Here is a 22,053-nt window from a genome sequence, read left to right as displayed (position 1 = left end):
CCTACATAACTGCTGTAGTTCAGTCAGATTCCTAGGATGTCTGGCATGAATCTTTAGGTCATGCCACAGCATCTCAATAGGTTTCAAGTCTAGAATTTGACTTGGCCATTACAGAACTCTGAAACCATTCTGAAGTTGATTTATATCTGTGTTTTGAATAATCTTGTTGCTTCATCTGTCTGACAGAAGGCCTCAGGTTTTCCTGCAAAACTTTTGAATTCATTCTTCCATTAATGATTGCAAGTTGTCCAGGCCCTGAGGCAGCAAAACAGCACCAAATCATGATGCTCCCTCCACGATGCTTCACGGTGGGGAAGAGGTGTTGATGTTGATGTTCCATTTTTCCTTCAACCATGACGTTGTGTGTTACTCCCAATCAATTTAACTTTGGTTTCATCAGTCCACAAAATATTTTGCCAAAACTTCTGTGGAGTGTCCAAGGGTTTTTTTGCAAACATTAAACGGGCGACAATGTTTTTTTTTTTTTTAGACAGCAGTGGCTTCCTTCCGTGGAGTCCTCCCATGAACACATTCCTGGCCATAGTTTTCCATTCAGTTGATGTGTGCACAGAGATATTGGACTGCGTCAGTGATTTCTGTAAGTCATTAGCAGACACTCTCGGGTTCTTTTTTACCTCACTGTGTATTCTGCGCTGAACTCTTGGCAGCCAATCCCTGGGAGAGAAGCAACAGTGCCAAACTCTCTCCATTTGTAGACAACTTCTCTGACTGTTGATCGATGAACATTAACCTTTAGAGATGGTTTTGTCTCCTTTCCTAGCTGTATACAAATCAACAATCCTTGATCGCAGGTCTTCAGACAGCTCTTTTGTCCGAGCCATGATGCACATCAGACAATGCTTCTCATCAACACAATTCTTACCGGGCGTGTGTTTTATAGTGGGCAGGGCAGCTTTAAACCCACTCATAGTGATTGGGCACACACTTGACTTTAATTCTTTGGTAAAAACTGGTGTCACTTGCTCTTTAAGTCTCCTTAGGCAGAGCGTTTACTTATTTTTCCCCCCTTTCGGTCATTGTTCGCATTCTATCCTCATTAAAATATGAAAAGCTATAAATGTTTGGGTTGTTTTAGTCAAAGCAGACAGTTTTTTCATCTGTGTGACTTAAAGATCAGATCAGATCACATCTGATGATGATTTTATGCAAAAATGTGAGAAATTCCAAAAGGTTCAGATACTTTTTCATACTATTGTAGTAGCAGTAGTTCATCAAGTAGTAGTACAGTATATACAAGAGTTCATTATCAGCGTCTTCTCTGCGTTTTCGTCGCCCAAATCAAATAAATATCCCGTTTTCAGTCCCCGAATCAATAGCCCCAGGCTCCAGGCTGCCAGCTCCTGGCAGGTATGGTGTGGACTGTTTAAATAATTAAGTACGTGGCGAGAGGCAGAAGCCAAGTGTATGGGTCATCATAACACACTGAAGGATACGGGCGTTGTGTTACATTGTTAAAAGCAGGTAATTGGAGCGAGTAATTGGCCAGTTTGGGTGATCAAAGTGTCTTGAAAGTGCTAAGGAGACATGGCAGCCCATTGATTAACGGCTCCCTGAGGACCGGCTGCAAACATTAGCTCGTTTTTTTAGCCCCGGCGTGGAAGCGTGTTGACTTTGAAAACGCTGGCGTAAGGTCACGTTCAACAAAACTCCCAAAATCTTACCTTTGTGGTTTTGATTTTGTTCCCCGTCGCGCAGCTCCAGCCCTTCAAATCGGGAAGGACTTTGCATTCTTCGCCGTCCAGGCACGGATGCATCTGACACCACCATTTCTGCTCCACGATAGAAGCTGCGAGGCACAGGAGAAACTTTGTTGACTCACTAAAGAAAATTGCAGCGAAATTATACCGGAATCAATTTTTATCTCACACTTTTTATAGCTTATAAAGCAGCAATTTGGTGGAACATGCACGCAGGGTCAGTAACAGGCAGATGGCTATTAAAAAAGCCCCTGACGCTTCTTGTCAAATGATAACTACGCCGAGCCCGTTGCATGCGTTTCACTTAACGAGTAATGATGTGAATATGATGGCTGGAAGCATCTGGAATAGTTGTGTTGACGCATTTGTTTGCATTGTGGCAGTCGGAGATGTTTTTGACCTTGAACTCATTCATTAACAAGATGCGAGTTGGGTAATGAGCGGTGGATTATTGAGTTGAAAATGTTTGTTTGGAATTGTGAGACGGCTAATGTGGTCGGAATGTGTTAAATACGCGAACGAGGTCGTGATGACTGAAGGGGGAGGGCAGGAAAGATTACAATGTGACGGGTATGAAAGTAGTATATTGTGAATCACATAATATGAACTTTGCTCTCAGTTGTGTGGGATGTTGGGTGCTGCAGTACACACTAGTGTTGGGGAGAAAAAATGTTTTGGTAGATTTTTAATAAATAAAACATTGAAACAATACCATATTTAACTTTGGAGATGAAATGTATACGTTGAAGAAAAAAAAAATTGTTCACGTGGCTGCCACCTGACACTTTGCTTGCTCCCAGGTCATGATGGATAAGATGCTATTGGAACAAAAAGTTAACTGTTGAAAGAGGAGGCGTTAACATGGCGCAAAAACGAATTAGTGTTTTTTTTTTTTCCCTGATAAAAACAGCGAAATTTTCTAAAATTCAATTCGAGGTAAAAAAAAGACGATCATGATAGTTTATAATAGTGCGCAGCGAGGAAGAGTTAGCTGCAAATTTAGACCGTGGAGAACTTAAATGAATGTGTTAGTGTATCTTTGGCCCGTCCAGCTACGGGGATTTGCGTTGTAATACACAGGTACTTTTATTTCTAATACAAAAACTCCAACACACACTGTAGGTGAAATAGAACGCTGTCTTTGTAGTAGCCTAGTAGTAGTACGTACTGTAAAATATCCAGTATGCGTGCGTCCTGCCATTGTGCAAGCTTTGTATGGAGAAAAGGTGCATGTCAAATTTGGACCGAAACGACTGTTATTGGATGGGAAAAACAAAATAAGTTCCTCAGCATCCGCTCGTGTGAGTGACTTCCAGCGCCCTTTTTTGCTTTAGTGCAGTGCTTCTAAAGCTTGCTAAAGGTACTGAACTCCACAAGTTTCACATGTGGATTCACCAAACGCTTCGAGAATTAGATATTTTTTGTCATATTTAAAACCAATACTGTATATCTAAGCGAGCATGCTAATAATTTGGCAACTTCCCGCTCAAAATTCTTATTTTGACAGTATGTTTTATAAACAAGTCAAAATTTGCGACCATGCTGCCCATTGGTCCATTAAATTCCCTCATACCAAGTGCGAGTCAACCTACCACTGAGCAAACCAGTTCCTCTTCACATTAGATCGAGGACTAGCAGTTAAAAGAAATGGATTAAGCCTGTATATTTGGAGCAAACCATGACTCCCTCGGCTATCCCTCCCTACACAAACTTGACAATCACCCTAATCAAGGAACTCATACAAATCGACAACATTGCTTAAGTGCCATGCAATTAATAACTTTTGGGAAGATAATTCATGTGAAAAAAAAAGAAAAAGAATAGCTCATGTAATGTGATGTATGCAACTCTACCATGTTTGATTGTGCGTCTTTTGGCTGTTTGGGGGACGGGAAAATGATAAGCATATGCTTCTCCCGTCTGCCCCTTGTCCTTCTTCGGTTCTCTCTTCCTTCGGGCAAATCATACCAAAATGTTGTAATCGTCAATGATACCGATGATGGTGACAATAAATATTTCATTTCAAACCTGTCCAAAAACTGGTCTAAATAGCCACTTTGCCCAGATTTAATCAGCGTATGAAAATTGCCAAACCCTTAGACTTACTCACTGAACAGGTTAAGAACCACTGCTCTTGTGTGAAGACAAAAAAAGAACAGAAAGTATCAGACATTCAGCTTCACTTTACATTGGTTGCCATTGACAGCAATAGACATCAACTCCTCTTTGGCCTGGATCTAATTACGGCTACCGATAGACGTCACAGTGTATTGATGGGACACGGGGCGCGGGGGCAATAAATAGGGGGCCTGCATTGTTAGAGAGGCCGTCAAAGCTGACAGAGTGGAATCACAGAGCTTTTTTTGTTGAAAATTCTTGTGAATAATTTCTTAAATCCCTGATTTCTTAATAGATATGGACGTAAAACATTCTCGATTCATGGTTAAAAGCGAAAAAAAAGTGCAGTTAGTATTTATTTTACGTATATATGTCGAAGTAAAATGCTAGTCTATTAGTAAATGTAGCTAGCGGCTGCCTATTGTAAACTGAGCTTTTCCAGTGAAAATTCTTGTGAATAAATGCTTAAATCCCTAAATTCTAGATAGATATGGACGTAAAACAGTCTCGATTCTTGGTTAAAAGCAAAAAAATAAAAATGTGCAGTTAGCGTTTATTTTATGTAAATATGTCTAAGTACAATGCTAGTCTGTTAGTGAATATAGCTTGCGGCCCCCTGATGTAAACAGAGCTTTTCCGGTGAAAATTCTTGTGCATAAATGCATAAATCTCTGAATTCTTTATAGATATGGATGTAAAACAGTCCCGATTCTTGGTTAAAAGCAAAAAAAAAAAAAAAAAAACAACAACGTGCTGTTAGCATTTATTTTACATAAATATGTCAAAGTACAATGCTAGCCTGTTAGCAAATGTAGCTAGCGGCCGCGTGATGTAAACAGAGCTTTTCCAGTGAAAATTCTTGTGCATAAATGCCTAAATCTCAGAATTCTTTATAGATATGGACGTAGAACAGTCTCGATTCTTGGTTAAAAGCAAAAAAAAAAAAAAAAAACCCAACAACGACGTGCTGTTAGCATTTATTTTAAGTAAATATGTCAAAGTACAATGCTAGTCTATTAGCAAAGGTAGCTAGCGGCCGCCTGATGTAAACGGAGCTTTTCCAGTGAAAATTCTTGTGAATAAAAGCCTAAATCCCCGAATTCTTTATAGATATGGACGTAAGTCTCAATTCTTGGTTAAAAAAAACCCCAAAAAACGTGCAGTTTGCATTCATTTTACGTAACTATGTCAAAGTACAATGCTCGTCAGTTAGTGAATGTAGCTAGCGGCTGGCTTATGTAAATAGAGCTTTTCCGGTGAAAATTATTGTAATAAATCCTTAAATCCCTGAATTCTTAATAGATATGGACGTAAAACAGTCTCAATTCTTGGTTAAAAGCAAAAAGAAAAAAAAAGTGCAGTTAGCATTTTATTTTACGTAAATATGTCGAAGTACAATGTTAGTCTGTTAGTGAATGTAGCTAGCGGCCGCCTGATGTAAACAGAGCTTTTCCGGTGAAAATTCTTTTGAATAAATGACTAAATCCCCGAATTCAACAACTTTCGTACTTTTTCAACAGAAATCCGACGCTAGATTGCTGCGTGCGTTTGTGAATTGCTCCTCTTGATGTGGGCGGCCCCCTACTTGAATGCGAGGCGCAGTGCATGACCGGATCAGACCCGTCAATACGTTATGAAGTCTATGAGCTACCAGCCTTTCCTCTAAATGTATCGCAAAAATGACATCACAAATCAACCAAACATCAGTATGTTAGTCAGTACAAATAGTTGTGATACCCAAACTACGCGGTATTTACATGAGCTCATAATTGTTTGGATGTCTATCGGCTTCAATGTCATTGAAACATCATTCACTGCCATTTTTACAAAATAAAGAGTTCATATTTCCTTCGCATTATTCAAATCCTCAGTGATGATTTATCCGAGGAAGGCAGCCTCACACAGAGCGAAGTTAAAGGTAATTTCATCTCGGAGAAAAAAAGGAATAATTAAAAGGTTAAGTGCTGGTCACTTTTGCTGAGAACACCCACCGGGCGCTAAACTGAGGCTGGTGTCCCACAGCTCTAATTTGCAGAAAATGTCAATACTTAAATGTCAAGGAATAGGTCAAACACAATTGGATCCAGAGTTTAGAAAGAAAGCTCGACCAAAGCAGAGTTGCTCGGTACTTGAGGTCGGGCGCATTAACATGTTCAGTCACACACTTGTCATTAAAGGAAACCGTTAAAGCTAATGTGCTCTATTTAGTTCTTTAAATTTTCCATTCGAAAGACAGTGGTGGATCAACGCCGCGTGTTACAGCAACAAATTAGATCATCAAACATAAGCTAAATGGTGACAAACAGTACCGTCTACACAGGAGGGAGCGGCTCTGGTGGTGCCAGCCACTTGGCCCGGGAAACAGGAGCACTTGACGGTTTGCGAGCGCTCCTCGATTTTGTTCTTATTGCAGCAGCGATGCAAGGCGACCACCTCGCAGGTGCCCGTGGGAACGTGCTGCGCTACTGGAGAGATGACACGGAAAGAGAGAGTGTGGGGGGAAAAAAAGGAACAATCAGTGTTTAATCCAGCGCTCTGTAGTAAGTTATTACCCTCCACTTGTGGCCTTGGATTGAATCCCATAAGAGCCTCTCTCTGGGGCCTTTACAACACCTCTTTCATCTTGCTCAGAGCTAATACTCACTAGAGGAGACAGCCCATTTTCTTTTAAGGACTCTTCTCTTGTACGAGGCCCGATTTTCTTGTAAGCATCATTCAGTGGAAATTGCAACCATCTCTAATTCCCGTAATACTTGCGCATCTTTCATTTGACTGACAGATTGCGCCTTAAAAGACAGTGTAGTTAATAGATAGGCGTCCAATTCATTTCAATAGGGAATAATGGCAGTGATAGGTCGTGTTTCAGGACCATCGACAAATTTCTGTAATTTTTATCTATTTATTTATTTCTGTATTTATCAATTACACATAAATATTTCAGGGTTTCCCCTATATATATACGCATATCCGGGGCATTACAGTAGTTTGCATTAAACTTCTCGGTGAAAGTGGTAGGCCAAGTTTGAATGAATTTGCGACGAGAGGTGGGGCCCAAAATAGAGCCTTGCTCAATTTTCAGAGCACCGCCGCGCTAACGTCAACAACGAGGAGCAGGCGTACTTATATCTGTGTTATCAGGCTGTTTCGGCAGAATGATATACGCAATCACGGCTGACGAAATTTTGATGAATGGGCTTTTTTTCCCCAAGTTCCGCGGGCTCTGGGGCACTCGAAAAATGACTGTCATACCTCTCCTTGCTAAGTTAATTTTTTTTTTTTTTTTTTTTGGATCAAATATGGCTCTTTCAACATTTTGGGTTGCCGACCCTTGGGTCACTGCCAGATGTAAGTCGTACTATTGCTACAAGAAAAAAAAGTTGTATCATTACATAGGGTAACGAAGCTGTAATCCGCTACGCATTTTACGTACATGTAACGTAGCTGAGAGCTATGACATTAGCCTGGCTAATGAAATATTTCAAATACAGTGCATCACAAAAGTGAGTACACCCCTCGCATTTCTGCACATATTTAAGTATATCTTTTCATTGGACAACACTGACAAAATGACACTTTGACACAATGAAAAGTAGTCTGTATGCAGCTTATATAATAGATTTAATTTATTTTCCCCTAAAAATATAGCATTAATATCGAAACACCTGGCAACAAAAGTGAGTACACCCCTTAGAAACTAAATCCCTAAATGTCCAAATTGAGTACTGCTTGTCATTTTCCCTCCAAAATGTCTTGTGACTCATTAGTGTTACTATGTCCAGGTGTGCATAGGGAGCAGGTGTGTTCAAATTTGTAGTGCAGCTCTCACACTCTCTCATACTGGTCACTGGAAGTTCCAACATGGCACCACATGGCAAAGAACTCTCCGAGGATCTCAAAAGACGTATTCTTGCGCTACATGAAGATGGACAAGACTACAAGAAGATTGCCAACACTCTGAAAATGAGCTGCAGCACAGAGGCTAAGATCATCCAGCGTTTTAAAAGAGCAGAGTCCACTCAGAACAGGCCTCAGGTTGGTCGTCCAAAGAAGCTGAGCGCATGTGCTGAGCGTCACATCCAAATGCTTTCTTTGAAAGATCGTCGCAGGAGTGCTGTCAGCATTGCTGCAGAGATTGAAGAAGTGGGGGGTCAGCCTGTTAGTGCTCAGAAAAATGACAAGCAGTACTCAATTTGGACATTTAGGGATGTACGTGGTTTCTATTTGGTGTACTCACTTTCGTTGCCAGGGGTTGTGAATGAATTAACTCTTTTATAAAAGCTGCACACAGACTACTTTTCATTGTGTCAAAGTGTCATTTTGTCAGTGTTGTCCCATGAAAAGATTTACTTAAATATCTGCAGAAATGTGAGGGGTGTACTCACTTTTGTGATAAACTGTATATCTTTGTTATGGTTCTTCTTGGTGGAAAAAAAAGCGTCACAAAATTTTTTTGCCATGGCACGACATGGTGAGGCTGTCCAACTCTGATGCAGCCCACCACCACAGCTTAAAGAAATCTTCGGGGAAACCCTTTACTATATTTATTAGAGTTGTCCGATATTATCGGAAAGCCGATAAAAGCATTTTAAAATATTGGATAATCAATTTCGGTTTTGTGCCAAATGGATGTTGTCTTCCAAGTGAATGTAGAAGCCTTCTGCCTTTATGCAAGGGCTGGTAACAGCTTAGCATAGCAGTTATGCTTATTGACCATTAGATGGTTCCAAATTAAGATGCTTGGGATTTATGTGAGCAGACCATTTGCATTCTAGGTGCAAAAATTAAATGAACTATAAATGATTGAGAAATAATTATACACGTAGTGTCACCAGATAGAAATAGTCACTAACAAAAGTAATAAAGCAAAATGCATGTTGGGAATTGTCGTTACATTAGTATGTCCTATGATTTGTAATGTTTTGTTGTAATGTTTTGGTCGCCCCCGTAGTGGCTTTTTGGTTTAACTAGAGTAAACGTGATTTATTTGTGAACATTTTGGCTCATTACGATTGATTTTATTTATGTGGGACATTATTTTGGCACTTTGTCTAAAACTTCAGTTGAAGTAGTTCTTATTTTACACAGTATGTTTGCCGTAATTTTCAGACTATCAGCCGCTTCATTTTCCCCTCATTTTGAATCCCGTGGCTTATACTCGTGGCTGATTTGTTGATTCATTTGGGTTAACAGGTAACACTTTATTTGACAGCGGCGTCATAAAAATGCCATAAGATCGTCATAATTATGACATGACAGTATCATGGGCATTACTGAATGTTTAAGACAGATGTAATTAAGTGTCATCCAGCAAATTATGTCACTAACTCCATTTATGTCCAGCTCAGATCTTTTACATCCATTCAAAAATGGGATAATTTGCCAGATGACACAAAATCTGCCATAAGCATTCATTAATGCTCATGACAGTGTCATGTCATAATTTTAGTTGTCTAATGGCAGTCATGTGATGCCACTGTCAAATAGTTTTCCCAAATTCCATAAATAGCCATTAATGAAACAACTAGGATGGTAACTGAAGAAATAATTGGCATAGAACATGAAATTTGACTGTTATTTACATCTGTAGTGCTGCAATGCATGCTAGGAGGAATGTTAGATGACAACAAGTTGACAGCAGGTCGCAGCAGAGGTGGACTGCCTCCCCCAAGGGAGCAGTGATGGCCAAATGAAGCTTCTTGAAGCAATGAATTTTTGCAGCCAATTGGTACATTCATTATGGTTCATTTGGTCCTATGACATTCTTATGATGGCGCTGTCAAATAAAGTGTTCCTGGTTAATATCTTTTGGTGTAAATATCCCATAATACAGTGAGAACAGCTGCAGCTTATAGTCCAGTGCGGCTTATTTTTTAAAAATTTATTTGGGTTAATAGGTAACACTTTATTTGACGGTGACGTTATAAGACTGCCATAAGACCGTCATAATTATGACATGCACTATCATAGGCATTAATGAATGCTTATGAGAGATGTCATCCGGCAAATTATGTCACTACCTCCATTTATGTCCAGTTCTGATCTTTTACATTCATTCAAAAGTGAGATCATTTGCCGGATTGCCGAAATGACATCTGTCATAAGCATTCATTAATGCTCATGGCAGTGTCATGTCATAATTATGATGGTCTGATGACAGTCTGATGGCGCCACTGTCAAATAAAGTTTAACCAAATACCGTAACTAGCAATTAATTAAATAACTAGAACAGTAACTGAAGAAATAATTAGCACAAAACAAGAATTTGGTTGTTATTTACATCTGCAGCGCAGCAATGCATGCTAGGAGGCATGTTGGACAACAACAGTCGCCAATGACGCAATGAAGCTCTGCAGCCAATTGGATCCAAGCTTCATTGTGGCTCATTTGGTCTTATGACAGTCTCATGATGCCGCTGTCAAATAAAGCGTTTTCGGGTAATATCTTTTGGTGTAAATATCCCATAATACAGAGAGGGCAGCTGCAGCTTATCGTCCAGTGCGGCTTATCTATGAACAAAAGCCTTTTTCGTGTCAAATTTGGTGGGTGGCGTCTTATAGTCGTCAGAAAATTACCATATTTGGAAGACCTTGAAGTTGTTACATTTATCATTATTACAGGAATTACACAATATCAAGTTGCCATAATATGTTAAGTCCATAATTGCATATATCAGTACCAGATTTTTGGAGCTTAAAAAGTTATTATCGGACAACTCTATTTTTCATCTTAGCATTTATTCTGTATCAATTCTATAATTTTCTTCTCACTCTGTTTCAATGAATTTAGTACATTCTTAACTGTAATCGATGGGACCAATGAAACCAATCTGTGTTGTTATTATATTTTTAATTATTCCGTAACTGTAGAACCGAACCAATTCTGCTAATACAGCAGTCCGATCCGCGAACGGCGAAAGTGCAACGCTGCAGAACTGGGAGCCAATTTCCAGATCAAGCTCCATTGTGTGAATTATTTAGCGCCTGAACGGCTCCTTCCTCTATTAACTGCTTGTGACATTTTCACGATCCGGCCATCTGAAGGGACTTCCGCTAATACGATCCCAAACGTCTGCGTCTTTGTAGTAGTGAAATGACATCAAGGTTGTCCAACATTACTCGGCAGATACGTATTGCAATTCTGTTCTCTGCGTCTGTTGGGCATCTAAGACGAGCTCCCGTATCCAATCGGGAACGGCGAAAGCCTCTCGGGCCTTCGGAGGAGATTCAGGCAACACGTGTCAGGCAAACGTTTAAGACGCTTGACTTTCACGCCTCGCATTTCGCAACTTTTCCAAGACCACTTGCGACAAGTTTGGCGTGGAGGAAGTTCACTTCCATTTTCTGCTAGTACGTTGAAACTGATAACAAAGACATCGTGGCGGAATGACTTCGTTTGAATATTTCCATAATGATGGAATGATGCATACGTTATTACATTAGAGCGCAGCACCTCAGGCTACATTGTGTCTAATGCATACATTACATGCAGGGAATGTAAAGCGTGTTCTTATTTAGAAGTTTAAATGAACTATTCCTCAGATTTAAGTAGTGTGGGATAGGAATTCAAATCAGTCAGTGCGACTCATTTTTCACCCATCTTTTTTTTTGTGCGCGCCTGAGTGCACTCGCTCAACATTTGATCACATCCCGAAAAGTACCACAGTATGAACCTGATACCCACTGCGAACGTATTATGCTACTTTTCACAAGAAAGATGTCGGCTCAGTGAATTCTTTGAACCGAGACTGCTTTCATTGAGAAGCGATGCGTCTTTTTTTTTTTTTTGCTGAATATACAGAGCGTATGTGCAGTTTAGTCCCAGGAGAGCGAGAGGAAACTGCGAATGATGCAAACTTTGTGTTGTTCGTATGATGGGACTGATAATGGGATCGTGAACACTGTTTTTGTGCCTTTTACAACTCTCGTACAGATGGATTATAATTGCCGATCACGTCATGAATTATTCAATCTCATGTAGATATGTGATACAATTAAACGAATACTGATTAGTGTTGCTTCGGAGATGCATTTACTGTAATTTTAAATTTACGATAAGCCGCTACCCACCAAATTTGACACGAAAACGGCATTTGTTCATAGATAAGCCGCACTGTACTTTTAGCCGCAACTGTATTATGGGGTATTTACACGAAAAGATTTTGACAGGGAACACTTTATTTGACAGCGCCATCATAAAACTGTCATAGGACCAAATGAACCATCATGCTTCAAGAAGCTTAATTTTGCCATCACGGTTCCTTGGGGGGAGACAGTCAACCTCTGCTGCCACCTGCTGTCAACACTGTTGTTGTCCAACATGCCTCCTAGCATGCATTGCAGCGCTACAGATGTAAATAACAATCAAAATTCATGTTCTGTGCGAATTCTTCAGTTACGGTTCAAATTGTTTCATTAATTGCTAGGTATGGTATTTGGTTACACTTTATTTGACAGATGTGCCATCAGACTGTCATCATAATTATGACATGACACTGCCATGAGCATTAATGAATGCTTATGACAGATGTCATTTTGTGCAATCCGGCAAATGATATCACTTTTGAATGAACGTAAAAGATCGGAGCTGGACATAAATGGAGTTAGTGACATAATTTGCCGGATGACATCTATCATAAGCATTCATTAATGCCCATGATAGTGCATGTCATAATTATGACGGTCTTATTGCAGTCTTATGACGCTACCGTCAAATAAAGTATTACCTATTAACCCAAATGAATATTAAAAAAAAAAAAAAAAAAAAAAAAAAAAAAAAAGCCGCACTGGACTATAAGCTGCAGCTGTCCTCACTGTATTATGGGATATTTACACCAAAAGATATTAACCGGGAACACTTTACTTGACAGCGTCATCATAAGACTGTCATAGGACCAAATGAACCATAATGATGTTTTGTACCAAATGGCTGCAAAAATTCATTGCTTCAAGAAGCTTCATTTGGCCATCACTGTTCTCTGGGGGGAGACAGTCAACCTCTGCTGCCACCTGCTGAACACTGTTGTCGTCCAACATGCATCCTAGCATGCATTGCAGCGCTACAGATGTAAATAGCAATCAAAATGCATGTTCTGTGCTAATTATTTCTTCAGTTACTGTTCTAGTTATTTCATTAATGGCATCTGTCATAAACATTCATTAATGCCCATGATAGTAGCATGTCATAATTATGACTGTCTTATGGCAGTTTTATGACGCCGCCGTCAAATGAAGTGTTACCTATTAACTCAAAAAAATAAAAAAATAAGCCGCACTGGACTATAAGCCACAGGATTCAAATAAATAAATAAATAAATAATTAATAAATGGTACGCGGTGAGCAGGGAGTTGAAAGTCCGTGTTGTCCAACGACAGCCCCAAAACATCACTGATCTAGAGGAGATCTGCATGGAGGAATGGGCCAAAATAACAGCAACAGTGTGTGAAAAGCTTGTGAAGAGTTACAGAAAACAATTGGCCTCCGTTATTGCCAACAAAGGGTACATAACCAAGTATTGAGATGAACTTTTGGTCTTCTCCAAATACTTATTTTCCACCATGATTTGCAAATAAATTCTTTAAAAATCAAACAATTAGATTTTCTGTGGTTTTTTCCACATTCTGTCTCTCATGGTTGAGGTTTAACCATGTTGACAATTACAGGCCTCTCTAATATTTTCAAGTGGGAGGACTTGCACAATTAGTGGTTGACTAAATATTTATTTGCCCCACTGTACCCTTAAGTACCAAGTGTAAACATTGACACAGTATTGGACATACAGTGGGGAGAACAAGTATTTGATACACTGCAATACTTGTTCTCCCCACTGTATGTACAACAAAGATTCAACAGCAGCATGAGGTCATGTCAGTGCTAAAGTGCTGAGCAAAATATACCAGCTAAAAACAGTAATAAATCAGTGTGCAAAACCCAGATAAGTTAATCAAGTATAATCAAGTATAGACTACTGGTCGTCAACCAATAGGTAATGGTAATGGGTTGTTCTTAGTTGAACTGGAGACTTTCCTTATCATACTACTGTAGTGACACTCTCTTTGGTAAAAATGACGAGTTTCTGGTGTTTTTTTTTCTCCTGTCGCTGCTTGTGTTTGGAGACTTCCCGAGCAGCCGTCACAAAGTGCTCACAGGCGGACACACTTTGATCTTCCTCTCATTGAAAGACCAGCATCCGCCACTAAATGCATCTTCACATAACGCAAGCATTTTTTTCAATTCCCCTTTTTCCGTTCAAACTGCGCTGTACTGACTCGCCCTATTTTTCTCGAGAAGAGGAAATCATTTCTTCCTTTCTTCTCGGAGAACAAATTAATTTGCCGTGTTTTGGATGTGCGCTGGGCTGGTTTCATGCCCTGAATTACAACAGGTTTACAGCCACAGACACAACGCACTGGGGAAATTAGCGGGCCGCGTTGGTTATCAGAGAGAAATAGGATGGGAGATTATTCGCATCCACTTCCTGCTAAAATGATCGCCTCGAGTGCGCGTCTCTGCCAGTCAAAGGCGGGCGCATCAAAGATGCACGCTTCAGCCTAATTGGTCGACAAAGGGGAAGAGAGGTGCGTATCTATCTATCATGCTCGCAAATGGACACCAGGAGCGACGCCCGTACGCCACCAATTACCCGCGTGGCCGTGGAGCGCTCAAACATGCGGTTTAGCTTCCACTTGTAGTGTTACCAACTCACCATAATTGATCTCGCCGGGTTTCCAAAGCTTGACAACACTTTTAATGAGGAAGGGATTGAGTGGAGTGGACGCCATACAATTAGCTCAAATTACTGAAATTTTTTTTTTTTTTTTTCTTATCGAAAAGCACCACTTGTGCGCTTGCAATTCCCGAAAGCGAACAGATGGATGGCAACTCGACAAGATCCCAGGGGAGCGTTTTATATGTGACCTTGTTTTGAGGATGAATCAAGTTCAGTATCTGGAATCTGTTCATAGTTTGCGTTTACTCTTGGACTGGAAGGAAAGGAGTTTCTTTATGTGCAAGTCTCAAATTTCAAGGCTGCTTATTTACCAGCTTTGTTCGAACATGAAGCATTTTTAATGAAAGAAAATATAGGTCCAGTGAGATGAATGGTTACCGTGGTGATTTGTAAGGAAATTGACTCACCTGTGGAGCACTCAGACAGGTCCCACAGGCTGATGGCGAGTACCATGACCATTAGAAGCCCTTTGTTTCCAACCGGCACTTGTCGCTCACTCATCCTGGAAAATTCAGAGTTAAACGGTCAATCAGAATTATTATGAAACCTACAAACAGTAGTTAATTGACGTATTTACAGCTAGTGACAGAGATAAACGTCCCAGTTCAACTGTTTGTTGTTATGGTACACAGAAGTCACGGTTCAGTTCGTTGGAGGTGTCTCTGTTTGGTTAGTTCAGGGGTCGGCAACCTGAAAAGCTAAAAGAGACGTTTGAGTGTCTCTCACCCAAAATATCTAGTGCCACAATAGCCCTTTGGCATCTAACATTTAATGAACTGCAAAAAATAGAATGCCCAACGAAGAGGAAAAAAAACATGTATAATTCGCATTTTGGGGGGAAATTTACTTGATAAAATCCAACACGTAGAACAGATATGTCATCTTGAAAGGCAATTTAAAATAAAAATACAATAAAGAAAAACATGCTGAATAAGTGTAGAGCAGGGGTGTCCAAACTTTTTGCAAAGGGGGCCAGATTTGGTGTGGTAAAAATGTGGGGGGCCGACCTTGGCTGACGTCCTTTACATAGAACAATATATTTAAGCAAATTTTAGGAAGCCATTCTGTTATTTTTTTTTTTTTAATTCATAATTTCAACAGTCTCGCAACTAGCCTTTGTGGCGTTCTCATTCGACTCTCGGGCTCTTGCGAAATAATGCTGGTGTGAAATTAAACTAGTTTCAAGTTGCTTCATCTTCTCGCTGTGCATCTTCCCTGTAATCTAGTCGTACATGTCAGGCGTGTCTTGTTTGGTAATATCGCCTCACATCGAACTCCTTAAAAACAGCGACTGTCTCTTTGCAAATGAGGCCGACAAAGTTGTTGCTCAGTTGTTGTTTTTTTGGTTTATTGTCGCCAATTTAGAAAATTGGAAGAAAAGGGTCACAAGGGGTAATGTTGCTTGGAGTGCTGCTGACTTTTAGTGGGTAAATTTAGTGTGTACGCGACTTCATATGCTGGTATTTCTAGTACTGCTGACCAATTTATTAAGTCTGTGTGCGGGCTAGACGTTATTGATTTTATGACAGAGGCTGGGGGCCGGATGAAATTTGACCTAGGGCCGCATTTGGCCCCCGGACCAGACTTTGGACATGTCTGGTGTAGAGTATGATAATGTTAAAGGATTCATGAACAATGAAATTCGAACGTGTCCGGTATGTTCACGTAACATAGCTATTAAGAGTTATAAAGATAACTATAGCATAAAGAACATGCTAACAAATTTACAAAACCATCAGTGTCACTCCAAAACACCAAAATAAAATTTAAAATGATATAATTATGTGTTAATGATTTCACAAATAAGACGCTCCAGAGTATAAGTCGCACCCCCAGCCAAACTATGAAAAAAAAAAAAAAAAAAAAAAAAACCTGCAACTTATAATCCGAAAAATACGGTATATGGCGGAAAACCCAGACAAGACTGAAAAAGCAGTTTCTGCTCTTGCATTCCTCTTTAAAAGAAACTGCTGTATTTTAATCCAAAACAACCGTTGTATTTGATAGAACAATATGTCTATATGCTGCAATAGCAGATTCATGGCGCATTAATCCCCCGAACTATTTTAATTTGTCCGTTTTACCCTGAAAACTCCTGTTTACAGACGTCGCGCAATAGCTTTTGTTTCAACCCAGCCATAAAACAAAGGTAATTAATAAAGTTGCACCGATACCGATACCAGTATCGGCAGGGGGTGCCGATCCAGCCCGAATTGATGGTATCGGTATCGGCGAGTACCAACATTTAGGGTGCCGATACCATCTACTGGCAACACTTTAGCGCAAATGAACTGTCCTCCCCACGTGAGCCAACTTCCCAAATCTCGATGCATGACATCTGTATGTCTTTGTCTCGAAATTACCAATCGAAATTAGCACCTTCGTATTCAATATTAAGGATGTTCACTACACTGCATATCCGCGACGTTACGCTGCGTTTCTAACATGGCATTCACCAACGATAAGCATGTTCAAGCTAACGCTTGCTGTAGTAGCGCCGATGGGATCAGAAATCTTAAGACTGTGAGAGACTAAGCAAACTCATGGTTTCATGATGAACAATGAGTGGCAAATTAAGAGCGCCGTACTTCAAATTCGTCCTGTTTATGAAAGTCGACTGTCATATTATGCTGGTGTTGTGCAGTAATGAGCAGAAGTGACTTCTGTGGCCAGAAAACACCCAAGCGGCGCAGCGCGCACACGAGATATCATCAGATAGCAACCTAGATGTCCTATGTTAGATCCCATGCCAACTCTCGCGCGCGCACACACTAGATATCATCAAATAGCAACCTAGATGTGCTTTATTAGATCCCATGACATTAGCTGCGTGAGCCCAGAGCGACGCGTAGTCCATATACTACATCGATGAATTCTATACTGTCATGACTGAATGGAAGTTAAAAAGGCCAAATCAATCCATACCAGTGACTATAGATAATGCTGCAAATATTGTTCATTCAGTACGTGACACAGATGGATTCGGACCACAAATAGGATGTTTTGCTTATATGGTAAATATAGCTGCTAAAAGAGCTGCAGCAATCAACAGTGCGCCCCACTTTACAAACAGTAAAGATTGTTCTCAGCACTTCCAGTATATACAAAATTTCTTCAGATCAGTAAGAAGCAAGCACGTAAATATTATGCACTAAAATGCTTGTTTATATGATGGCACTGTTATTTTTGCTTGTTAGCAATAATAATAATAATAATAATAATAATAATAATAATAATAACAGTTGTATTTTCTGTTTCAGAGCATTAAATGTATTGAATTGTATCGAAAATCATACAGAACCGTGACTTAACTGTATCGTTGCATCCCTTATACGTACATATATACAGTGGGGAGAACAAGTATTTGATACACTGCCAATGTGAAAACCCATTGGCAGTGTATCAAATACTTGTTTTCCCCACTGTATATATACTGTATAATATATGTTTTTTTTTTTTTTTTTGCAAACAGTGGTATCGGAATGGTATCGGTATCGGCCGATACTGCACAGCCAGGTATCTGTATCGGTATCGGGCCCAAAAAATGGTATCCGTGCAACACTAGTAATTAACTACATTTATTATTCAAAATGTCTTTTTTAGCTGATAATCATTAATTGATGTGTCATATTCCGTTTGAAAAAAAAAAAAAAAAAAAACGACTTGAAAAAATTCTCTCACATATTTTAAACTTTTAAACAAAATATGTCACAATAAAGAATGGCGTCTGTAAAAACGTCACGGATATCTACCTCATAACTATCGTTAAGTTTTTTTTGTTTTGTTACTGTCGCATTTTCTCCGATATGTTAGATGATAAATAATCGATCCAAACAAAGAAAGAAAAAAAAAAAAAAAAAAAACCATTTAAAAGGGTAACTATATGAAAAAGAACATTTTGACCACTCCTTGATGTCTGCGATTCCTGCATCGCCACCCTTGTTATATTACCATGTTTCACCCATAAAATCCCCCAAAAAACCATCTGTGGCCATTCACAGCTGTGTCTTGACACTCAGTGATACATGCTACATGGAGTTTTTGGATCGAAACAAGGTAAGTACGCGATAATATCTCGTTAAAGTCATGGCGTCTATATTTCTGCTCTCGCGTGTTCTCACCTCCAGATAGGGTTTTGCTGTTTAAAAAACATTTTATTTTTAAAAATGCCCTCCTGTTCAAAAATTTTCTTCCCCCAGAAAATTGAGACTTTCAGCTTTTCAATGATGTATCACTCATGCATATAGGACAATTTTGAAAGTTGGCCAAATTGGGGGTCTCAGAGCGGAACTTCAAGTCACCTGAGTGTTTTCCGCCATGTATATAAATGCAGTGCTGGGCAAAAGTATTGGCACCCCTGCAATTCTGTCAGATAATGCTCAATTTCTCCCAGTAAATGATTGCAATTACAAATGCTTTGTTTGTAATATCATCATTTATTTTGTTTGCAATGAAAAAACATAAGAGAATGGAATTTTTTTTTTTCATCGTTATCACTTTACACAAAACTCCAAAAATGGGCCGGACAAAAGTATTGGCACCCTCAGCCGAATACTTGGTAGCACAACCATTAGACAAAATAACTGCGAACAACCGCTTCCGGTATCCATTAATGATTTTCTTTCAATGCTCTGCTGGAATTTTGGACCATTCTTCTTTGGCCAACTGCTCCAGGTCTCTGAGATTTGAAGGGTGCCTTCTCCAAACTGCCATTTTCAGATCTCTCCAAAGGTGTTCTATGGGATTCAAGTCTGGACTCATTGCTGGCCACTTTAGAAGTCTCCAGTGCTTTCTCTCAAACCATTTTCCAGTGCTTATTGAAATGTGTTTTGGGTCATTGTCCTGCTGGAAGACCGTGACCTCTGAGGGAGACCCAGCTTTCTCACACTTGGCCCGACATAATGCTGCAAAATTTGTTGGTCGTCTTCAGATTTATAATTCCATGCACACGGTCAAGCAGTCCAGTACCAGAGGCAGCAAAGCAACCCCAAAACATCAGGGAACTTCCGCCATGTTTGACTGTGGGGCGAGTGTTTCTTTTCTTTCATTCCCATCAACACATTAAAATGAAGTTGTAACTAGCTTATTCCTGAATCGATTATTTTATCAATGTAAGAACATCTGCGACTCACTCAGTGCCTGCCATTGATGGCACGAGACATCCAATCCATTTTAGGCGGGAGGGTTGGCAGGGAATGAACAAATGTTCAATGGCTTTGAAAAAGTTTACACTATTGTAACAAAGAGCCACTGGTTGCAGACCCCTGGGTTAATTTATGTGCAAATATATTTAACACACCCTTTTTTGTTGGGATCGATTGAGGTAACTGTCAGGTAGCACTCGCCAGCTGGCAACCTTGGTAACTTGCGGTCATACTAATATTGTATTTGATAGTTCCCACTTTGTACATTGCCATAGCTTAGTACAGATCAATTACTTTGTCTGTTTTGATTTTTTTTCCCCTTGTAATGTTGGTTGGTTTAGGCCCATTACCTCTAGCGCCCCTTGGGTTGGAGGAGGACTATAATTTAATATCATACAAATACCGCTATTTAGGAGCTATTGTTGGCCAGCGCACGCCAGCACAATTCCAACGACCCGGGCCGGCACAACTCCCAGCACCCTGCCAAAAGGCAAACCTCCGCGTGTTCATCTTAGTTTTATAAACCCCTTGTAATGACTCCATTTTAAAAGCTGGAGAAAGGCTTCGAAACACAACTTGACAGTTTATTACAAGTCAACAGCAATCAAACAGCAAGGGAAAACTGCAAACAGACCCAGAGGAAGAGGAAGGCTGGATCCAGGGTCACCAAATCACAGGTCAACAAAATATTCCTGACAAAAGACAGGGCTACCTAAAGAATTAAGTCTTTTGAAGGCTCTGGTGAGGTGGGCTGTGGTCCGGAAGAAGGACGTGTTTGGGTGTTGTTTAGGGTAATTGTCTGTTGCAGATTGGGCAGAGGAGTCCGTGCGGAGAGTTGGAGATTTTGTCAGCCTCAGCGCCAAAGGAGCGCTGAGTGTTCAAATTCTTAGCCTTGGCGTCTTCTTGTTATCAGGCGTTCCTTGTGGCAAGACAGGATGTCCCGCTATTGTTCTGGACTGTCCATTGTTGGCCCCCAGAAGAGCTGATAGGGGGATTTGGTGGTCAAGGTGTGGACTTGTAAATGTCTTGGCCATCAACTTCTTGCGTGTTGGGCTTCCGTAGCCAGCAGGCATCCTGTAGTTGTTATACCCTTATCTGCCCGTTGTCTTGGCGCTGCAAATTCCAATCACTCCAAGTCTATAATGTCAAATATATTCTACTTGTTTTCTTAAACTATGATTTAAATACTATTTATTTTATATTGGGTGTGTAAGAGTAATAAACAGTAAATATGGTAAAGGATACTATCCCCTTTACTATTCACACCCATGGTCAAGTTAGGGTCTTTAATGAACCTCAGGCAAACTTTCATAAACCAACCGAGGGTGCGTCGTCTTTGACAGACAGCGGTCACGTTTCAAATCCCCCGAAAAAATGGAACGCAGCAGCAGCACAGTAATTACTGGAAGAGGCTCGGTATCGGATGGTGCGAGCGTGCAAAGTTACAAGCTGCGTTGATGCCTTACTTACCGCCTCCTGCCTCTTATCTTGCCGCGCTCATTGACATATAGATTGTCTAAACCACCGAGGGATTCTCGGGTTATTTACATAGCTAATTACCGTTATTCTAGAGTCTGCGAGCGCTTTTGCGCCGACTTTTGATGCGTCTCACTGATGACCGGATCGAACACGGTATCAAAATTGCATGGAAAATAAGTGTTTTGCAAAGTTCCTTTTCCCAAAGTTAAAAATGTATCACACACGCCAAACTGTATTAAAGTTCTTCAGGGGTCCTTCCTGTTGTGCTAAATTGATTCTGTTCAAGGTCTTTATTTTTCATTGAATCCCAGCATGCAAAATTCTGATCATTTTCAAAAAAAATATACCATGTATCTGAGTCAGTTTTCCCTGAAGTCCTATGTTAAGTGGTATAATAAGGTGTTTTCTCAAATCGCTTCATATGGGACATTGAGAGCCAGCAGGGAGCCGTGTTTCACCATGTTGGCTGCTGACATTCACCTTCACACCAACAGATTTATAGCCGTGTTTTTTTCAGGTTGGTAATGGCGCTCGGTCAATGAAAGCGCGTGTGAAAAAAGGGTCATCGGTGACAAAGTGCAGGCCTGCGCGTCATTTGATGGCCGCTATCTACAGTAAGGCTGCAATTCTACAAATGGCTTCCCATTGTCCCTGAATGGGTTGTGTCGTCATTGCTGTGCTTTGGTGAGAGCTTCCAGCACTGGAGTCCGCTTGGACGTGTAGAAATTGTAGTGTTTTGAGAAAATGCTGTTGGACGGAGGCATTTTTGACAGACAGACTGAAAAACTAGGATAATTGATCGTTCTGTATATGTTCCCTAACTGTAAGTAGTCTTATAGACTTCATGATGATATTGACAGGTCAGATT

At 40.2% G+C, this 22,053-nt stretch overlaps 2 protein-coding genes across 4 annotated transcripts in view; one reads left to right on the top strand and one right to left on the bottom strand.

The window, feature by feature from the left end:
• LOC130928701 (synapsin-3-like) overlaps positions 1-22,053 on the top strand; it is a 383,502-nt gene that overhangs the window by 71,998 nt on the left and 289,451 nt on the right. The gene's annotated exons all lie outside the window — the stretch shown is intronic.
• Positions 1-22,053, bottom strand: part of LOC130928708 (chemokine-like protein TAFA-2) — an 86,027-nt gene that overhangs the window by 4,583 nt on the left and 59,391 nt on the right. Inside the window, exons 2-4 of one of the 2 annotated variants that reach the window (XM_057855425.1) lie at positions 14,970-15,064; positions 6,146-6,298; positions 1,683-1,807 (exon numbers count right to left, since the gene is read on the bottom strand). In XM_057855425.1, the coding sequence (XP_057711408.1) occupies positions 1,683-1,807; positions 6,146-6,298; positions 14,970-15,063 (372 nt within the window). In that variant the 5' untranslated portion in view covers position 15,064. Of the gene's footprint in view, positions 1-1,682; positions 1,808-6,145; positions 6,302-14,969; positions 15,065-22,053 lie in introns of both variants that reach the window. The other variant, XM_057855424.1, reaches the window with a different exon arrangement.

This window comes from Corythoichthys intestinalis, chromosome 13, assembly GCF_030265065.1.
Source record: "Corythoichthys intestinalis isolate RoL2023-P3 chromosome 13, ASM3026506v1, whole genome shotgun sequence".
Classification (NCBI taxonomy): Eukaryota; Metazoa; Chordata; class Actinopteri; order Syngnathiformes; family Syngnathidae; genus Corythoichthys; species Corythoichthys intestinalis.
This window is presented reverse-complemented; position numbering and strand designations above follow the sequence as displayed.